At 44.6% G+C, this 21,060-nt stretch overlaps 1 protein-coding gene across 1 annotated transcript in view; it reads right to left on the reverse strand.

Moving 5' to 3' along the window:
- Nucleotides 1-20,741, reverse strand: part of LOC142577994 (glutamate-gated chloride channel alpha-like) — a 53,665-nt gene extending 32,924 nt beyond the window's left edge. Inside the window, exons 1-4 of the mRNA XM_075687421.1 lie at nucleotides 20,683-20,741; nucleotides 13,330-13,394; nucleotides 7,744-7,881; nucleotides 242-375 (exon numbers count right to left, since the gene is read on the reverse strand). Of these exons, the coding sequence (XP_075543536.1) occupies nucleotides 242-375; nucleotides 7,744-7,881; nucleotides 13,330-13,380 (323 nt within the window). The 5' untranslated portion in view covers nucleotides 13,381-13,394; nucleotides 20,683-20,741. The remainder of the gene's footprint in view (nucleotides 1-241; nucleotides 376-7,743; nucleotides 7,882-13,329; nucleotides 13,395-20,682) is intronic.
- Nucleotides 20,742-21,060: the final 319 nt, after the last annotated feature.

The raw sequence follows: 21,060 nt of genomic DNA on the forward strand, positions 1-21,060 counted from the left end.
TCCGAGCAACTGCTACCCCGTGCGGCGCTCTACCGCGTGCCTAAATCTAAGTGCAGGAACAGTTTTGCATCTCGGCTCCGTTAAAACCGGTCCGCGTGGCAAATCACAATCACAAAATTGTGCCCAGAAGAACGCCATAACCTTGCCGTCGTGACAGCTATACCAATTTTTTCAATGCACACGGCGTCGTTCGCCTCCGTTACAGTATTGTCTGCCCCTGACTGTGGGCTGTATTCCTTACCTTCCAGTAAAATAAATGAAGCATGTTTGATTTTCATCATCCTTTTGGAATTTCACCGCTTGACTGTACTTGCCTAATTTGGAGGCAAGTGTAGGTCCTTGGAAATAAATGTCAGGATAGTAGATGCCACGAAGCTAAAACAAAAAAGAAAGGCACTTTTTTAGGGAGATTTATCGGCACGCGAACTATGAACACTTGATCGTAAACAACCTGTAGCCACCACATAGGCTAAAGGATCGCCAGAATTCCTGGGTGTAAGAAAAGATTTTTTTTTGAAAATTTGGTAATAAAATAGAGACATTGATTTGGCTAGACAACCACGAAAGCGGTTCCTTAAGAGCTTTCAGACATTATACAGAAACCTACATCAACGCTAGTCAGTGGCGCCATGAACATCGGATCCAAATGCTATTCCTACTCGCGTCACATGATTTACAACAATGAAAACGTTAAAGGAAAAACGAAACTGACAGAAAATACGCAGATGTATTTATGGTGCTGCTTATGCGTTGCTTAACCTTTTATTTACTGCCGGAAAACATTGTGCGTTATTCGGTCAAACCACTAGCATGACTTGCAGTCATAAGTGCTTTTCTTATTTATTTATTTATTTATTTATTTATTTTACCCTCAGGGCCGAAGCATTACAGAGGGGAGTGGGTATAGAATAAACACAGTGCATAGTAACATAACAAAATAATAATGAACATAATAAACATAATATCACAAAGCATTCCAAGGTATGGTAAATCCTAATTATACAATGTTAGCTAAGGCATGTTTAAATCGGGTATTATCATTAATGGAAACAATGTCGGAAGAAAGGTGATTCCAATCTTGTGAGGTTCGAGGTAAAAAAGAGTAAAGAAAGGTTTTAGTATGACATGGCTCGATACCAACCTTAAAGCGATGGTCAAGACGGTTAGATATATAATGTGGCTGAAGAATGAATTCGTCACGGAGGGTAGGGTGATAGTAAAGCCGATGGAAAAAGTTCAAGCGAAAATTTTTTCGCCGGGATGCTAGGGATCGAAGAGATATATCAGATTTCATAGAAGTTATACTAGCAGTGCGGTTATAACAGGAACAGATGAAGCGAGTAGAGCGATTCTGCACCATTTCTAGTGAGGCAACCAAATTGTTAATGCTTGGATCCCAGACTGGAGTGGCGTATTCTAATTTAGATCGAATGAGTGTTTTATATAATAAGAGCTTTAAAGACGAAGGGGCTGCAGAAAAGTTACGGCGTAAGTAACCTAACATGCGGTTAGCGTTGTTAATTATCTTCTCAATATGCAGAGACCAACTTAGATTAGAAGTGATATGAACGCCTAAATACTTATAGGAGGAAACCGCGGCAAAAGGAGAGTTGTTCAGGTTATATGGACCAGGACTGCTGGATGCGCGAGAGATACGCATCACTTTACATTTGTTAATATTTAATTCCATTAGCCAAGTATTGCACCACTGAGATATAGAATTTAAATCTGACTGGAGAATGTTAGCATCGTTATCAGTAACTATTTCACGGAAAATAACGCAGTCGTCAGCGAAAAGATGAATATTAGAAGAAACTAAAGAAGGAAGGTCGTTAATGAAAATGAGAAAAAGAAGGGGGCCTAATACTGATCCTTGTGGGACTCCAGATTGAACAGGACATTGGTTAGAAAAAAGTTCGTTGGCTACAACAAATTGGGAACGGTTTGAAAGGAAATCTTTGATCCACAAATAAAGACTATTATCGATATTAAGTTGACTAAGTTTATGAAAAAGAAGTATGTGGGAGACCTTGTCGAATGCTTTAGAAAAATCTAAGTAAATACAGTCAGCTAACGTAGAACGATCAAGAATACGGTGCAGTTTATGAGTAAATGATATGAGCTGCGTTTCACACGAAAATGATTTCCGGAAGCCATGTTGAGCTGGTGAGAAAAAGGAGTTAGATTCGAGAAAGGCGACAAGGTTCGAGTATATAATATGTTCTAAGAGTTTGCAGCATGTGCTAGTAATGGAAATGGGTCGATAATTACATGGTGAACTTTTGTTGCCTGATTTGAATATTGGAATCACCTTCCCAATTTTCCATTGGGTTGGAAGAGTTGATGTGTCAAGCGATTGCTGAAATATTTTTGTTAGTATGATTGAGCTGTAGACACAAGTATTTTTAAGAAATTTGCAATCAATAGAATCATAACCAGGGGAGGAATGGTGCTCTAAGTTATTGATGAGTTTCGTAATTCCAGCCGTGTCAACACTAATGGGAGGCATGAATGGGTAACTGTAACGAAAAGTGTCTGGAAGATTAGTATTTGTAGCGACGGAGAAATTTTTGGAGAAGGTGTCATTAAGGATAGTAGCACATTGGTTAGGTGGGACGGGGTTGCCGGCTGTGTCTACCAAGGCAATGGAGTTATCAAGACAGGGGTTAATCATACGCCAAAACTTTCGAACATTAGAATTGAGAAGTTGGGGTAAGGTATTCGACATGAAGTTATCTTTAGCTTCCTTTAATGCTGCAATGTAAGTATCAGATGCAGTTTTATAGGCCGTCCAGCGTGAGTTTGAGGATGATAATTTGGCCAAGCGATACAGACGTTTCTTTCGATTAGAAAGCCGTTTGATATGGGAGTTATACCATGGTGTTCGAGGATTAGATGTGATAATACGAACAGGGATGTATTTTTCAATTAATTTGTTTACTTTAGTTGAAAACATGTCCCCGTTATGTTGAATAGAACGTTCATCAAAGTTAGTCAAAAATGTGTTAGTGAAATCTGCTAATTCTTTGTTGATTGCCTCAAAATTAGCTCTAGCATAGTCACGAATTGTCTTGCGTATTTTGCTGTTTTTTGGAACGTGTGCATCAATATAAAAGGAAAGTAACGAGTGGTCGCTTATGCCTGGTAAATAAGAAATACTAGAAACAAGGTCAGGTCTAGTTGTAAGGATTAGATCAAGGGTGTTGGCTGAGACAGGCGTGATTCTAGTAGCTTGAGTGGTTAACTGCGATAATGAAAACGTAGAGCATAGTTCTAAAAAATCGTGGGCTTGAGAGGAAAATGGTGACACAGCAGCTGGTTCTGTGTTCCGCATTATGTTAGGAAAGTTAAAGTCGCCGAATAAAAATATGGGAGATAAAGGAAAACGTGAGAAAATGTCATTAATACTGTCATGAAGTTCCGGGAGAAAAGAATCAGTGTATGTGGGAGGACGGTAACAAATGCCAATGACTATATTTTGATGGTCAATTATTAAAGACACCCAGATGATTTCCAGGTTACTGTTGACGTCAATGCGCGATGATAAAAAATCTTTAGAGACAGCGACGAGCACACCGCCACCACGGCGCGCATCTATTCCTGCAGAAGCAGTAGAAGGAACCTTTGCATGTACTTGAACACGGATTTTTCTTTCTTCGTCAATTTACTGATAGCTCGATCACTTCTTCTATATATTGCTAAGGCTTTATAACTCTAATAGCGATGTACCACGGCGGATTTCTTATGTGTCATGATGGGTCAGTGCTGCTGGCATAGGTGAAGACAAACTCATTTTATTGTTAACAAGGCTGTGGCGGAGAAGCAGATAAAGAGGGCCTCCAGTTCCATTTAGAAGACTAACTTTAGCTGTAGGAATTGATGTTCAAGAGAAGACCAATATAACCGATGAAGTGATAGCACGTCTGAACCTCACGCTTAGCAACACGCTCTTTGTGTCATTGCATGTCAAGTGGATTCGAAAGCGAGTCTTTCATTTCTATGCGTAGCTTTATTTTTTGGCGTGATACATTGCGCCAAAAATACAAACAACAGCAACCAGCAGCTTTCACTAGTAAGGGCTGTGTGTGTCCTTTACTGTATTATTTTGTTCCAGTTTCTATCATTGCTATTAATTAGACCACTCGAGACTACTAAAAACGCGTCCTGCGACATTGGTTATGCCCGAAGTCCTGCTGAGCGGTAATCTTGAATACTTCCTCAGAGGATAAAATAAGTGCTCGCCTTCGAGCTAAGTCTTCATGAAGTGTATCTACTAGTGGTTTTCGCTTCGACTCATGGTCGGTAGCACGCAGCTCATCTCCTCCTTGATCACCGTGACGCCTTTCTTTATTATTATTATGGGAGCCTAGCGCTATAGTAAAAGATAAGCAAATTATAGGACGTGGTATAAGCAAAGGGTAACATAAGAAAGGAACCGCGAAATATAGAGTAAAAAAATGTATTTGAAAAGTGTACGCCGTAGGCTTTCGTGCTTTATTCCTGGGCTTTTTCTCTGCTCACATCTGCAGAATGGTTGCTCCGCACTTGCCGGCGAATCGTGCGTGTCCCGTACACAGAAATTGTGGTGGCACCTTGTCTCCTCGTGAACTGTCGTGTGAATGCGGGAATGGCCAGAGCGTTGAAGCAGGCTAGCGGGTGCATGTCGGAGTCGAAACAGTGCGAAAGGACGGGAAAAGGCAAAGGTATGCCTTAGCACGCCTTCGACTGCAATCTATTTGACAAATAGCTCTATTTGACAAATAGGACAAATGAGTGCATCCATGCACGCGGCTTCGTTGGCGATATTTGATGAGAAATGATATGTAAGCGCCTTGTCAAGCTTCCTGCTGGGTTTGGCTCACTTTCTAATGTATCTATATTCCGTGTGCCGCACACCATAAACGCTAGTCTCTGGTCCGCGCTTTGTGTTCTTGCAGTGTCCTGTTACTTCGCGCTCTTGGACACCGAATGAATGACGACTAGTGACTTTCTTTATACCGTAACTCTTGTGGCACTGCTCCTATCGCATTGCCAAACTTGGTGTTGAATTCGTTCTTTTGGTCGGAACTTTTGCTATAATTTTCCAACCGGAGCTACAGAGCTCATTAAATCTTTCGTCACGGACGCCCTTCTTGTCTCGCTTTCAGCTGCGGCCATTTCATTTGGACTGACCGTTTCTCGTTTTCCAAATGAAAAGTTCACTCCGTTCACTCGTTTTGTAGAGGTGTCGAGACACCTTTTTTTTTTGTTTGAGAATAGGTGAACGGCCAGGTTTTCCTGCAGCGGCTTAGCACTGGTACGCGGGCGCAAACTCTCGTTTAAACATGTGTACACGCTCAAAATCTGAAAATGTTGTTGGCTATATTAACAGCGAGTGGAACTTAGAGGTTCGCACACCGTAAGAGGGTATTGTGCAGCCAGGAGTGAAACAGACAGCGGCAGTGGTGACACAAACACGGATTCTTACGTGGGGTAGCTCATTGCGTGAACAATTGCATAGAAAAACACCTGAACAAAACGCGTTTTGCCTTGCTTACATGCCTGACAGAGAGCTCCATCCACGCCAGCGTCTTGTTGTTCTTCGTGTGCGCACGAGGTATGGCAGGCGTATTTTCGAATACTACATCCCGATCCTTCTTAATGATTAGCCTGTGGATGGCCGCAAAGCTGTCAAGCGTATTGCATGTCTCCAGCTGCCGGCAATTGCCCCTCAAGCCATCCTTTGCCTTTGGCAGGCCAGCTTTTGTGTACTGCTTGAGATATATATAATAAAAAAATTTGTTACCGTTAAAGCAGGCCTGTCCAGAAGGTGGGCGGGTCTGGTTGCAGCTGCGCTTCTGCCCAGATCGGTAAAATCAAGACGGCCTTTCGATTTTCCCCCGCATTCAGCTGCGGGGGAAGCTGGGTTTCCCACTTTATGCCGAGGCTGTCGCCTCCGAATGCAAAAAATAAAAATAATGATATAGCGTAATTGGGCTCAAATTTCATAAGGCATGCCTTGGAACACTGGAGCTCTAGAAAAATAAAACAAACTGGAGTTGTCTTCCACTACAATTGTCTTCAAGTTTTTAATGTTAACGCATACTAAGATCGCGACATAAAATATTGAGCTATTGACTTGAATTGTTCGCAAAAGTTGAGTTCGCAAAAGTGTATAAAGCACCTGTTGAAGACAGTATAGCCTTTTTATTAAAATTTCTCATACTTTAACTTTCCGTATTACAACTTACAGTATAACTTACAATATACTGAAGACAACAACCTTTTCTACGCGAAGCAGCACGGTTTTCGGAAACGCTTGCCAACTGCTACCGAGATTTTTGAAACAATCCACACCTTCACCACTGCAATTAATTGTAGAGAACAAATTGATATAATCGCAATAGACTTGCCAAACGCACTTGAGACGCTTTGCCATGTTAAACTTTTTGAAAACATGCGAGAGCTTGGTGTTCATTTGGAGATTATCAATTAGGTTGAAGCCTATTTGCGCAACAGGCATCAGTTTGTACAGTTTTCTGGTGCAATTTCACTTACGTCGCCTGTGACGACCGGAGTACTACAGGGTTCGGTCTTGGGACCTATTTTTTTCTGCTACATATTAACAATATTGCAAAAGATGTTCATTCTTCTGTTGATGTAGTACTGTTCGCGAACGACCATGTTCTATTTACTCGCGTGAAAAGCGTCACTCACAAGGTGTTGCTAAATTCTTCCTTGAGAGCTATTGAGGAGTGGCGTGAAAAATGAGAAATGAAAATTAATTTTGATGAAACCGCATGTATATCTGTATCAAAGAAGAAAGAGCCACGGGTATTTACATATAAAATCAAAAATAAAGCAGTTAGGCGATCTTGTCAGCTAAAATATCTCGGTGTCACAATTACGTCGAAATTAAATTGAAGCAAACACACTGAAAATTGTTGTGGCTCAGCTGGACGCAAGCTGGCCGTTTTAAGGCGAAAACTAAGAGATGCCACGCCTGAAATAGAACCGATAGATCATAAAGGAATAGCACGTCCAACCATAGATTGTGCTAGCATAATCTGGGATCCGCACAGTCAAAAGTAAGTTGATGAGTTGGAAGGGATTCAGCGATTAGCAGCCAGGTTTATTTACTCATGTTACCATGGGACTCAGTCAGTGACCGCGTTACTCCACAGGGCTAAGCTCCAAAAACTGTCTATTCGTAGACAAATCGCACGCTTGAAGTTTTTCTACCAGCTGTATAATAAAACACTAAGCTTAGATTCTAGTTTGTATTTGCGCTCTCCGGCACGATTGTCAACGCGTATTAATTACCCTTAGGCTATCTTACCCTACACTACAAGAGTAGATGTGTTCAACTTTTCTGACACGTACAATTTCCTATTGGAATAAACTCGATTGTGGTGTGTTTGTGGACTGCCAAATACCTGACGCATTTCAGCGACGTTTAGAGCTACTTTATACATAATATTGCATAATGTTTTCCCCACTCCTGTAGCAGCCCCCAAGGGCTTGCAGTATTGTAAACAAATATTAATAAATAAAATAAATACCCTGCATATCAGGGTTCCAGTTTGTTCTGACTTTGGATGAAAGAGAAGAAGGGGAAGAAGAAATGCAAAAGAAAGAAAGATGTGCAGTTCAAAGATAGTAGTACACTTCAGAGGCCACTATCAATCAGGATTGCACTCTAGAAATTCTGTAAGTGGAGGAACGCATTTCTAATAGGCTACTCACAATAGGCGGTACACTTACCAGATACACCGATGTGTAGATAGTATTTTCATTGTAAACTAATAGAGTTCGTCGCTGGGTCCATAATGTGTACTCCTCTAAGCATTGAGTGTAATTAATATGTGAGTCCATGTTCACAGTCAAAGCAACTTCAAGCATCTGTGAAATGATAGAGAGAATGCGATTTCTTTAGAAGAACTGAAGTTGAATTGAAAACGACCTCTCTCTGTACAGCTGCCCTATTATTACCCTACGGCTCAATGGTGTAAAACCATGCATTCATTAATGCTAAGCAATCTGCGTTGCCAGAATGCCCCTACACATTATTTTCACAATAATGAGCTGGTAGCCCGGATCAGTGAAGTGCCTGATCTTTCTCGCGCATAAACTTTTTTTATGTTCACAAGTAATCTAAAGCAGGCAAAAAAAATTTATGGGGCCCAGGTTCCACGGCACACAGAAACTTCGACTGTACTAAAGCGTGACCCGTCTATTTCAATGTGTTACTGTGCAACTCGCAAGAACTACCACCGATTGAAGCACTGAATCCAAACCTACGCGCCATATACTTGTGCAGGAATTCAGGTTTTCTCGCAATTCCCAATGCCCCGTAAAGTTTCATGGCCGACTCCAGATATTTCAGTATTATGCCGACCGTGGCCATGTGCACGCGCATAGCTGGCACCAATGGCGACGCGAAATTGTAGAACGCAGGGTCGGGACAATGTATCAACGAATTAAATGAAATTATCGTGTATCACGCGCCAAAACCGCGAATTCATTCATGGGGCACCCCGTAGTGGGATTGCTGCGGAATAATTTTGATCACCTGGAGTTCTTGAACCTGCACGTAAATCTAAGTATATACTAGAATTTTTTTTTTGTTGCATTTATCCCCTATACAAATGCGGCTGCCTCGGTCACGATCGAAACCGCGACTTCGCGCTCAGCAGCGCAGTGCCGGAGCTACTGAGCTACCGCGTCGATAAATGTAGCGATTTATTCCAGATTGCCTAGAGGCTTAGCGCACGCAGGAACAGGAAACATGACGACATGGGAGGGCCCGCACAACGCCGTGCCTGTCGTTTCGTGCCTTCACGCGCCCCTGTGTGGGATGCACCTGTAGGCACTTGTGAATTACCAGCAAGCCAATCTCGCCACCCTGGTTGACTTCCTTTTCCTTGCTATTCCCTTTTTCGCGGAAACCCACCTTCACTGACATGGGCCGGTCGTGAACGGTGGTTGTATAAAGAAACGAAAGGAATCCCTTTCGACAGCCTGGGATTTCTTAACGCACAACGAAAGCCTGCTACACAACCGTCGTTGCGTTCTCACGGGTGCACTGGTGTACTTACGTCATCGAGGCAAGGCGAGATATAATATGCCTGTAGAAAAGCCCTGTAATGATTTGTTTATTATTTTATTTACAGGTATACCGCGGTCTTAAATAAGACCAAGCAGGTGGGATACTTTGCAGACAATATTAGTTTTTCACTGCCCAAACATATCAACGACAGGAGGACACCCGTATAGAACGAGACGCATAGACGTATTTCAATAACAAGGTAGAAACACTATAATAACGAGGTAGAGCAGACGCGACACCACAGTTAAAGCGCGGACACAGCTTTCCTATGTGCGCTGACCGTATCCGATAAGAAGACACTGGCAGGCAAGGCAATCTACTCCTGGATTGTGCGTAGAACTAATGAATGTTTAAAAATGTTTGTGCGAGACGAATCGGGAAGTTGCGAGAATGACGGTAACGAGGTGTGCAAGCTGCAAACAGCTGAGTATACCTTCGCGTGTTGACCTAGGCGCAATGACCCTTCACATAGGTTGAACAGGAATTTTAATCCTATGATTTGTCTTCGATGCTCCAGTGTCGGAATGTTGTTCACGAGCATAGTTTGGATGGCTAATCATTTGACCAATATTTATTTAAAATGAAACGAACAGCACGCCTTTTCACCATTTCCAATTTATGTTTATGTTCATTGTAAAAAGAATCCCATGCAATGGCTCCATATTATAATTTTGGTAAAATCAAAGTACTGAAAGCTAGAAGTTTTAGCTGTACATTTATTGCGTGGGCAGAAATGAGCGCCTGTGGAAACGTCGGTGGCAGATGTGTATCTGCAGTGGCCTAGACGCTAAGTGCAAACCTTCAGCTTCCTTGGCCTGAGGTCCAGCAGCAGAATTACCCATTGAACTGTCCAAAGTGTGCTGTTCCAGATTCTCCAGTGGACCTTCACCTGTAGTGGCTTTGCCCAGAAGCGAGGACTCTTCGCAAGAGGATATCTCTTCCACCCTCCCCCCCCACCCCCTATGCCCAAACAATCCTCGACTCGAAGCTCTTATTTCTTTCCATCGAGTTTAGTGCAACGCCACTCCTCGACTGGCTTGAAGAATGCGCTACGCTTCTTCAGAATTATCATGGCGTCCCATTGGGGCCTCTGCGCTTGGGATGATACAGTAACAGTTCCGACTTAAGCGGTGAGCACCGAAGGCCTGTGGGTTCGAGCTACCTATGGGCAGCATCAATCGCTTCTTGCAGGGCTGTCCCTACCTCTCTGTCGCTACCTCCCGTAAACCAGATGGTGACGGCGTCTGCGTACATCGTGTGACTGATACCACTGGTATCAGAGAGTCCGCGCCCTAAAGGACCGCGATAAAGTCCATCCATCCATCCATCCATCCATCCATCCATCCATCCCAATGAAGCGCAGTGACCACTTCTGCTGAGAGGTGGTGCTGTGCCGTCTGCTTTCTTAAAGGGGTTGAGACACCAAATTTTGAGGCTATAAAAAGCATGTTGTAGGCTGCTTCCGTATGCAAGGACACCCAGAACGAGGTATTGGACGCTGCAAACATTTCAAAATAATTTTAATTGAGCTCCAAAGAGTCATTAAAAACTCCTTCTCGTAGTCGAGACCCATCGCTAGCGCGGCAGTTACTACGTCACAGAGGAGGAACGAAAATAGTGACGTCATAGCACACCAGCACAAAAACGTGACGTATGATGAGTAGCGATGAAATGCCGATTACGGAGCCTGCTGAGCCGCGCAACCGAGCATAGCCTCCACTACGACCGAGCTACAGGCATATAGAAATCATTTCTTAATGCAAAGAAGGGGTAAGGCGTCCAGACACGGACACAAGAGGAGAGAAGTGGACAACACGAACGCCGCACGCCGGCCCGCGAACGGCAAACTGCGTGCGGCGAGTTGCCCTGCGAACGGGCCTTTACACGTTTGAGTGTAACACTAGCCGGCCGACTCCGAAAGGGCAGGATATGCGGCGTTCGTGTTGTCTGCTTCTCTCCTCGCATAGTCGCGTAGTTCGGCAGCTCGGAGCGGACTCTCCTTCGCTTGGCCTTTCCACGTTACCGGCCCGTCCACGTTACCGGCCCGTCCACGTTACCGGCACGGAAACTCGCCGCACTCCGTTTGCCGTTCGCGGGCCCCCGTGCGACAGCGGTTTTGCTCGCGAACGGCGAGATTTCCTTGCCGTAGAGAGGACGGGCCCGGGACCCATTTGTGCGGCAGCCGTACGGCGAAGCGGCCAATCAGCGACCGAGGAGTGGTCGCTCTGGCATCGACGGCAGCTTCACCGCCTCGGATCGTTCGGCGCCGCCGATATCGTCGCTAGGCCTTTTCCGGTTCACTTCAAAGCTAAAGCTTACGGCGCTTCGGAATGAATCACCGACTCTCACAAGCCGCAATATTTTCTTACCGTTGTTGTCGCTCTTCGCAATAATTGTAATAATCGCGACATGCACTTCGAATCGCTAGTGGTTGACCTCTGCTGGCAGAGCACGCGTATGCACGAGCAGACGACGCAGCATAGTTTTACGTCACTATTTTTTTGTGGGCCACGTGACCAAGCCATGTTGCGTTTCCTCCTCTGTGACGTCATAGCATCCCCTGGAGCCCAGAAACCGAAACCGAAATCGCTCGGTATAATAATGCTATTATTAAATTATTTATCGGATATATATGAATCCCGCTGTGTGTATCGTGCTCCCTGAAGCAGGACGCAACGTTTGAATCAACAAACGCATGAACGAAAATTTTGATGTCTCCACCCCTTTAAATTTATGTGGGGTATTGAGCAAAGCAATGTTTTACAATGCGAGTGTAATCCCCGCTTTCTCAAACGATCCCAGTGTCGAACGTCTTTTCCACTCTACCGAGTTGAGCACAGCGCTACCTTTCGGTTGAAAAAGACGCTGCGCTCCAATGCAATTACCATGGAATACCAATGAAGCGCAGTGCGATCAACACTTTTGCTTCGAGGCGCAGTGCTGAGAGGGGGGAGGTTCTGGAGCATGGGGAAGAGCTGCCAAGCTGCAAACGGATCAGATATATTGTTATAGGCGTTTTCTCCTTAACGGCAAGTTTGCCATGCTACTGCTGCAAATTCTACATGGCGAGGGCCTCCACAATTTCATGGAAACACATGTGTATGCCACAGGGCCACCTCTTAAACCACAAACTAAGACAATGGCTCAAACGAAGAAAAAAGATGAAAATAAATCACACGACAAGTTCATGAATGCAACAAGCAGTAAATTACGCGGGATTAACGAACGTGGAAGCACTGCAACTCGGTTTTGGTAACGGATGCGATACGCGTGAAAAGGCTCTTTATTGCCTGCATGAAATTTAATTCTTGTAGATTCCTGAACCGAAAGCGGTTTGATAGGGGCCGCTGCTCAGATCTTTTTCTGTAAATGTCGATTTTCTGAAAGTGCCGTCCCGAGCACACTTGTAAGAAGAAATCGCTTTATGCTAGGACAGCCTCGTGTAAAACGCACCATTTTTCTTTCTTGCTTTGACCACGGAGCTATCATTCTGTACAATGCTAATCCTTCGTCTATTAAGGAATAGAAATTTTTCGGAAGCTTGCGATGTCTTTGATGAGAAGCGTAGGACGAAATACATCGTCTGCATATGAATTGAGCGACATATGCGCCTCACGATGCTCGCAGCTTAGAGTTTGTGGCGAGCGCACTATCACCCCGGTGCTCGTGGCACAGGCAACCGTAGCGTGCGGCCGGACCTGTCCGGGGACCTGCAGCACCCAGCCGTGGCAGTTGGCACCCGAACACGATCGAAGAAGGCCCTGCTGCCTGCTTGTCTGCCTACTGTCCGTCTCTGGAAGCGTGAGCTGGCCACGTGGCTCAGAAGCCACGGCCCTGAACATACAAGCTTCACATGGTGGTACTCAATTATGAACCATCGGCTTCATCGGGGCGCGCCATTGGTTCTGTGATGCGTGGCATTGTCGATAAAAGACGCTAGTTTTTTTTGCTTGCCTGAGTTAAATAGCACTAAATACCTTACCAATTTTATTGTCCGAGTTAGGTTGACTCTTGACTAGTACATACACTTGAATTTTTTTCAACGCAATCGCATTAGCGTTGTGAAAGCGTGTACTGTGATGTTGAAACGTTTTTCTGAATAGACTGAGCATCTGGTCCCATAATACACCGAGATGGATCACTAAGGTTTTCGATGCTGTTCCTGTGCCAGCCTTTCATGCCGTCTTGGAAAATTAAGACAAAATTAAAGAAGCATTACATTTGCAGCAAAGCTATCTTACCTGTCTTTTTTCGGACACAAGTATGTCTTCCAGTACAACCCGAATACTCATGACGTCTTGATTATCTGAAAATAGTCGTTCATTAGCGACAAAGGGAATGTTTTTTTTTGCGGTGAGAGAAAACAAAGAAGTAAGGAGTATAAACTTTTGGGCTTACGGAGAACACCCTAAAGATTCACTCGTATTGTGTGGGACGCGTCTCTCTGATTCTTTTGTAGAAATTCGCCATTTCCCCCAGAATCACAACATAGATTTGGTCGCAGAGAGAAGCGACCGGAACCATATTTATGGAATACTTTAGGGTTGTCGAGGCTGTGGGTGATTTAAGTAAACCAGAAGGCATCCTGTAGCGCTCACTTTTGACAGTTAAGGAATGTTGGGAAACGCTGTGCTTGAAGAAATGGAGGGAAAAATTCTGAACGAAATCCGCTATCCTCTTGAAAAAGAAAACGAAGTTTGCAGTGTCTGCTTATTACTCAGAACAATTCCATGTGGAAGGTCACCACGTGCTCGCCACTATAGAGCGAAATGTGATCTACTCAAGCCTCTCCGCACATTCCTCCACACCACGTTTCATTGCGTGCTGTAACTTTGTGAAATGAGTTTTATTTATTGCATATGGTGTATCGGCGCCCATTAATGAGAGGCGAATTCTGTTCTTAATGCACTAAAATATGTTTAACGTATACGGGAGCGAGGACACTAGACAGAGATCTCCAATTGGTCAAAAAGAACTAAGTTAGAGATTTCAAAACTTAGAAGCCCGGTATCAGTTGTTTCGAATAACTTATTGACATATATATGATATACAGGATGTCCCAGCCAACTTCACTGAGTGTTTGAAAATATGCAAGGGCCGCGTAGCTGGACAGGACAAAGGTAACGCTGTCTGCCGTTTCTTGGAGATACTGAAACTATACTTTTTATTCCGCCTTATTAGATATATAGTGGTACTCTACATGATAAAACAGCACAAATATGATACACGTCGCCATTAGCCACTTCTTTATTTTTTCCTCTTCTCCGCTCCATTCCGTGCTTCCATCTTCTCCTCCGCTAGGTTGCTTCACTCCCCACAACATTGCTTGCAACCCTCCTAGGATAACACTTGACGACGTTGGCTATGGAGGCGGACTCGAGAGCGTCATTGGGGCCGATGTACCAAACAGTCATTAACTGTCCCTGTTGGCTAGCCGTTTTCGCGACCTGATATGGTCCTTTGTGTATGGAGTTTGACCCAGAGTCCTTTTCTCACCAGCACCCATTCCCCCACCTGCAGTTCAGGTAGCGCAGGATCTTGCCTTTTGCCGGAGTTTCACTTGATTTTTGTGCGGTACATCGCTTGACTTTTCTCATTTCTTTTGGCTTCTGTAAGCCGTACCATCTTGTACACTCCCAGTGCCGCGTCAGCTGGAAGATATGTACGTTTCCCAGTAGCGGCAAACATTAGCGCACATCCTAGGCCCGTTGTGCAGGATCGGTTGTGATGGGATACCGCAGCCTCGAGGCAACATTTCCATCCATCTGGAAATGCCGGATACATGCTCATGTATGGCTTTAGATCACGAATGGCTCTCTCAGCAAAGTAGTTAGCTGCTGAATTATGTGGTGCAGTGAGCCTCAGCACGATTCCGCGCTGTTCCGCCCCTTCTCGCAATCGACGGCTCCAAATAGTGGCCCGTTGTCGGATGCTATTACTTTCACATTATAAAAATTTTTTCGGCTCATGAAAGCAATAACGTGGTTAGCGTCCTCTCCTCCCGGCTTAGCAACCACCATACTGGTGCACTCGTCAATGCATACCGGAAACGCTTGGGTTTTCTTCACACCTTAGGATTTTTTCCGGCGCTCAGGGAAGTCCAAGTGCACAACCTCAAATGGCGTTTTCGAGTAGTTAGGCAAGGTCATCTGCTGAGTAGGTTGTCTAAACTTCACTGTATTTGTTTGGCATTCATGGTATGATTGTACAAATCTTTTGGTGTCTTCTTTCATTTTTGGCAATGTGAATCGTTTTCTAAGCTTCATGTATGTTCTCCAAAAGCCATCATGGCCACCTGTATGAGGGCTGTTATGATGCAGATCTAACACGTGTGGGGCCAATGTTGGAGGCGCTGCAATTCTTCCCTTCTTAGTGGGCTGCAATATTTCGGTTCCCTCCCATACATTGCTGACGTTCATTGTTGGCTGATGAGCGTCCTCTTGCATGACTGCAAACCTGGATAGGGCATCAGCATCTTTCATCGAACCACGCGGGCGGTGATTGACTTCGAAGTGGAACTGCTGAAGTTCGCCTCTCCAACGTGCAATGTTACCCTTAGATCTTTGAAATGCGCGCCTTTCCAGTAGGAACGAAAATATTGAATGGCTTTCAGAACATCTAGTGCTTCTTTTTCTGTTGCGGTGCAATGTACTTCTGTTTTCGTGAATGTGTAACTGTGGTAGCCAACCTCACGAAGTTGTTGATTTCTTGCTCGGCTGCAGTGTCGCTGGTACAGGACTGCTCCAGTTCCATATTGAGTAGCATTTGTACTAAGTTCGAAAGGAAGGGTGAAGTCATGAAGGCAGAGTGTGGGATCAGAGGAGATCACTTGAATCAGATGTTTGTAGTCCGCCTCAGATTCCTCCGTTCAGCAGAAGGGTACGTCCTTTTGCGTCATCCTTGTCAAACGTCGTGTTTTCAAGAGTGAGAGGATTTCATATGGTTTCACTAGCTTTGTAATACGTGTCACTGGCTCTTCTTTTGTGTTTTTGGTGGTTCCGTCCAGTACTCTACCCAGAAAAGTCCTTCTATTCTTGAAGAATTCACTCTTCCTAAAGCTGATTTTTAGAGCAGCCTCTCAGAGAGCTGTGAGCACATGTGTCAGGTGTTCTCTATGTAAATGCTCATTCTTGGAGTATACAATGATGTGGTCCACGTAAACGTTACAAAAACGGCCAATTTAGGGTTTCAGAACAGCGTTCATCATCTTTTGAAATCAGCTTGGCGAATCCTTCCAGCCGAGTGGCAGGCGATCGCAATCATATATATATCAAAAGGGGTAATAAAATGAGTGCACTGTTTTGTCTCTTCTTCAAGTGGAATCTGCCAAAACCATTTGCAGAGATCGATTCTAGAAAAACACATTAAGCCGCCAGTTTCATCGATAATGTTACCTATATTGTGCCTTGGAAAAGGGATCAGGCGTGTTAATTATGCTATAGTCCGTACACAGTCGCAGGGTACCATTTCTTTCGGAGCTATTGTTATCGGTGATGCAAACGCGGACACGGACGGCCGAATGATATTAGCATCCAACATCTTTTAGAGTTCTTCCAAGGTCGATTCAAATAGGTCGCGAAGCTTCGGGCGAAAAGCGGTTCAGTACATATTGTCACCGACATCAGCATGGGGGTTATGGGAGCAACGATTGAAGCGCGACTATGTTTGGAGGGAACAAACATTGGGAAAGAAAAACGCGTTTTTTAATTCAAACGAGACACAGTTACATTCATTCAACGAAAATAAAGTTCCTAGTCAATATTATATATTCGTGAAGAGTTAAGAAAATACAAGTTCATTTAATTTTATTATTATTCATAAATGCATTTCTTTTCAGCGCCCATCGCTACAGGGGGCGTTGACGCCACTATCACTCGCAATGCAATGCACGTCTTGAAATGGGCAGAAAGGCGCACTCGTAAAGATCACCTGTTGTAATACGCCCTCCTCACAGTTCGTGCTTTCTTGCTTGTCGAAGTTTGTCTGAATTTGGTGACGCGGGTAGCTTCATCGCTTCTTAATCTGTTCAGTCAAAAGTAGTGAGTTACGACCGCCAGATAATTGTGTAGTTGTTTTCGCGTGACTGCGCTGGCCGACGGCTTGGCATCCGACAATAGGATCATCACTCTACACCTAAAGCTTTCGTCGGCCACCAAAGAAAGTATGTTCTGGGCAGGGATGCGATTTCGACAAGCTTAAGGCTTGCCTTTTCCTGCATCGCTTTCCATGCTGAAAGCTCGAAACGCCAATCAAGTCGAATGGCAGGGCATTTGAATATATAGCTTCAAAGGCAGGACAACAAAACAAATTTCGCGCCTTCGAAAACATGACGTCGCTTCTGCTTTTAATGGGCATGGCGTCATATTATTTTTTCTTCCGCCGGAAGTGTTCCCACGACATACAGATGGCGCTAAGCCCCATGAACCGCCGATGAACCGCCATGTTTTGAACGTATGGGCTCCTATGGAAGCGTTTTTTTTTTAATATTTGGGGTTTTACGTGCCAAAACCACTTTCTGATTATGAGGCACGCCGTAGTGGAGGACTCCGGAAATTTTGACCACCTGGGGTTCTTTAACGTGCACCTAAATCTAAGCACACGGGTGTTTTCGCATTTCGCCCCCATCGAAATGCGGCCGCCGTGGCCGGGATTCGATCCCGCGACCTCGTGCTCAGCAGCCCAACACCATAGCCACTGAGCAACCACGGCGGGTTATGGAAGCTTCGCTACCAGGTATATTTACCTTGGTTCTTCTTTGAGCCACGCCTCCTTTTCCCTCGTCAGATTGTACGGCTTCTTTCGTACTACACTTACGTCGTTTAGCTTAAACGGGACTTGAAACTTGGTTGTCACTGGCGGATATCCTGCTAAACAGACCAGCTCTGAATAAACTTGGCGAATGTCGTCTCCATTCTTCGGTACTCGCAGTTGTTTCGAGCTGAGTTCTGCATTCGCTTTATCGACGCCAGGGTCGACCCACATAGCACCATCATAGTAAATATTCAGTTTTATCAGCCTCATGTCCGGAAGGGAGAGCAGTAAATTGTATTCCAGGTTCTCAGTAGCGGAAGCTGTTACTTCCGAAGTCTGTGACTGATATTTCAACTTAACACGTACCCATTCACAGCGTTTACATTCATTACCGTCATAGCTCCGTACAAGTATTTGCTTGCCAGGAAGTATATGTTAAGGGTTTGCTTCGCTTTTCTTAATTATGGACACTGAAGCAACACTGTCCATCAGAGCTCGCATGGGTTGTCCATTCACTTCTAGCTGAATATACAGGAGGCTTCACGACATAAGTAAGACGGTCTCCGTAGTCAATAAAGGCACACATTTAACATCTGTTGTTTCTTCTTGCTCACCCTTGCGAAATGTTTTACTACGTGTAGTATTAATGGGTCCTGAAACGTCCAAAGCAGGCTTAGAAGTTTCTTCCTGCGTCGCCTGTGAAAAGCGTTGGTCGATGGTGTGAAAGCTACGGCTTGATATTTCGCAAGAATCTTGGCGATGACTGTTGGCTCTCTCCATCCAGTAGTGCGGAAAACCTTGCAACAACTCTAGCACTGCTTCGAGCATTTTGGGACACGCTTGGCCGAAATGGAGGCTTCAGTCAAGACAATGCCGACGAACTCACCTGTGGTAACGTGTTCAGGAAGGCCGAGAGAATTTCCGTCTCGGACCAGGTATTTCTTGAAAACCAAGCGGCCACCACAGTCTTCAGCGATGAATGTCATCCATATCACGGTCTCTATTGGCGGCTGCGCCAAAATATGTAGTGGTATACTGTCCATAATAACACAGAACAAATATGATTCACGTCGCCATTAGTCACATCTTCACTTTGTCCCCTTTGCCGCTCGCATTTCTGTTTCTATCTTCTTGCTAAGGTTGATACAAGTTAATTAGTCTTAATTAATTTCTAATTAATTAATTGTTCGAATTAAGTGCCACGAGACTGACTGCTCGAGGCACTTTGGGTGTATTCGCGGGCTGCTTTCACGCTCGAAAAATCATTTTTTTGTAACACTTATTGAGAAAAAGAAACCTGTATCGGGAGTTCTTCATGTCGCTCTACAACTTTCTTATTGACACGTTTCATCTCATTATAATATCTGATAAGTTCATTAATTAAGACTAATTATCTAATTAGGTGGAATGAAAAAAATATAGTTTGAGTATCCTCAAGCGACGGCAAACATTACCTTTGTTTTGTCCAGCTACGTAGCATTTGCATATTTTTAAACTCCGGCTAAAGTTAGCTTGAACACCCTGTAGATCAGGCGGGGTAAAAACTGCATCTTTAACTATCGGCCATGTTTCAATTAGTACCGCTTCTGAATGTTCAAAAACTTCACCATTGCGCTTACATTGCGCTTACATATCGGTTACGTGGTCGTCGGCGCATTGTGCTTTACAGTTGCTCTTGTGACATTCTCGGCTCTACACCATTGTGCACTCATCTTGCATCATTGTGCAGCGCGTGTGGGAACAGGAAAGGTAGGTTATTTTTCAAGAAGACAAAAAAAAAATGCGGCGGAATCCGTCTCACGATGACTGTCGACGGTTTGCGTTAGCATTCAACCAATATTGCCGCACAAATATTGCCACCATCGAAACAAGCCATGCATGAGACATTTACGGCCCTAGCACTGGAATTTCGGACTTTTTGAGGAACATGGTGCCATCGATCGCGGCCACCGCAAAGCCAGCACACGACCTCCAAACTGCATTGCGCGCTGGAGCGCGTGAACGACGAGAAACGCGTCACATGCTTCTTTCTGGACACGCTGCGCCATCTAGTGGTACTGCCGAGAAGCCCACGTGTGGCTTCCGAGACGAGAAGCGTGGTGCGCCGGAGGCTTCGAGCGTTTAGGATTGTTCACTCGCTTGCCGCACACTCGGTGGCACATACTAAGTTGGGTAGGGGGTCATGGAAGAGCGGCACATAATAAGTGCATTTGTGGCGAGGCTTAATAGTGCGTCGGGTTGTTGTCCCTGAGAAACCCTTGTGACGGGTGCGATTCCTCTCGGCGTCGGAAAAAATTAAGGAACCATTCTCGCCTTTGTAAAGTCGGCACATTAACCGTGGCCCATATATAGTTACCGAAGTTGGCATCAGAAACATCGAATGAATAGCGGTACACACCTATGGGCACATACACAGTGACCCAATTGTCGGCATAAAAGATGTTCATTGAAGGCCAGCACAGGCAGAGTGGCACATATATTGTGCTTCAAATCAGCCTCAAGGGTTTTTTCGAACAGTGGTACCTACCCAGTACCCTTGTTGGCGTGAAAGAGGTTCGTTGAATAGCGGCACGCATGAACATATTAAGACATACTCAGTTACCCAAGTTAGTCAGTTGGTTGGATTCGAACCCTGTTCCTTCAGCACAGCAGTGCGGTGCGCTAGCTACCCATTCGACCACGGACTGTCAGATGACCCGGGAAGGCGGGAAAAGGGTTGGATACAAACATAGTTAGAAAGATAGGTGTTAGTCTCCAGAAAGTGCGTGATGTACTCATACAATGCTACCGCAATAGGCGTAAATTCATTTGGGAGCGGCGTGAGACAAAAGACGTAGACGTACCTTCTGCACTTGGAGGCACGTTCAGCTTACCCGTTGGAGTTAGAGTGATTGTTTCACCGTCTTCCTGCATGGTTTCGTTCATCATTGCATCGCTGTAATATTAAGGCGCTACTGTTACACATGTGCTCTTGATATAAGCATGCATGCCTATTAAAATATTTGTCCTAGGGATCAATATAGCATTCAAGTAGTATTGCTGCTTCGGCGCAAAACCCTCGGTCGTCATGGTTTGCTCTTCATAGTGGGCCACTGCCACACAATAAATTGTTTCTAATGCCTACTTTCTCAGCGTTATTGCAATAAGATCTTTAATTTGTACTAGAGCTTGAATTCATCGCCATATTTGAACACTACTACAAGTGGCGTCATCCTAGACTG

The sequence above is a fragment of the Dermacentor variabilis genome, chromosome 4 (assembly GCF_050947875.1).
Source record: "Dermacentor variabilis isolate Ectoservices chromosome 4, ASM5094787v1, whole genome shotgun sequence".
NCBI classification, from domain to species: domain Eukaryota; kingdom Metazoa; phylum Arthropoda; class Arachnida; order Ixodida; family Ixodidae; genus Dermacentor; species Dermacentor variabilis.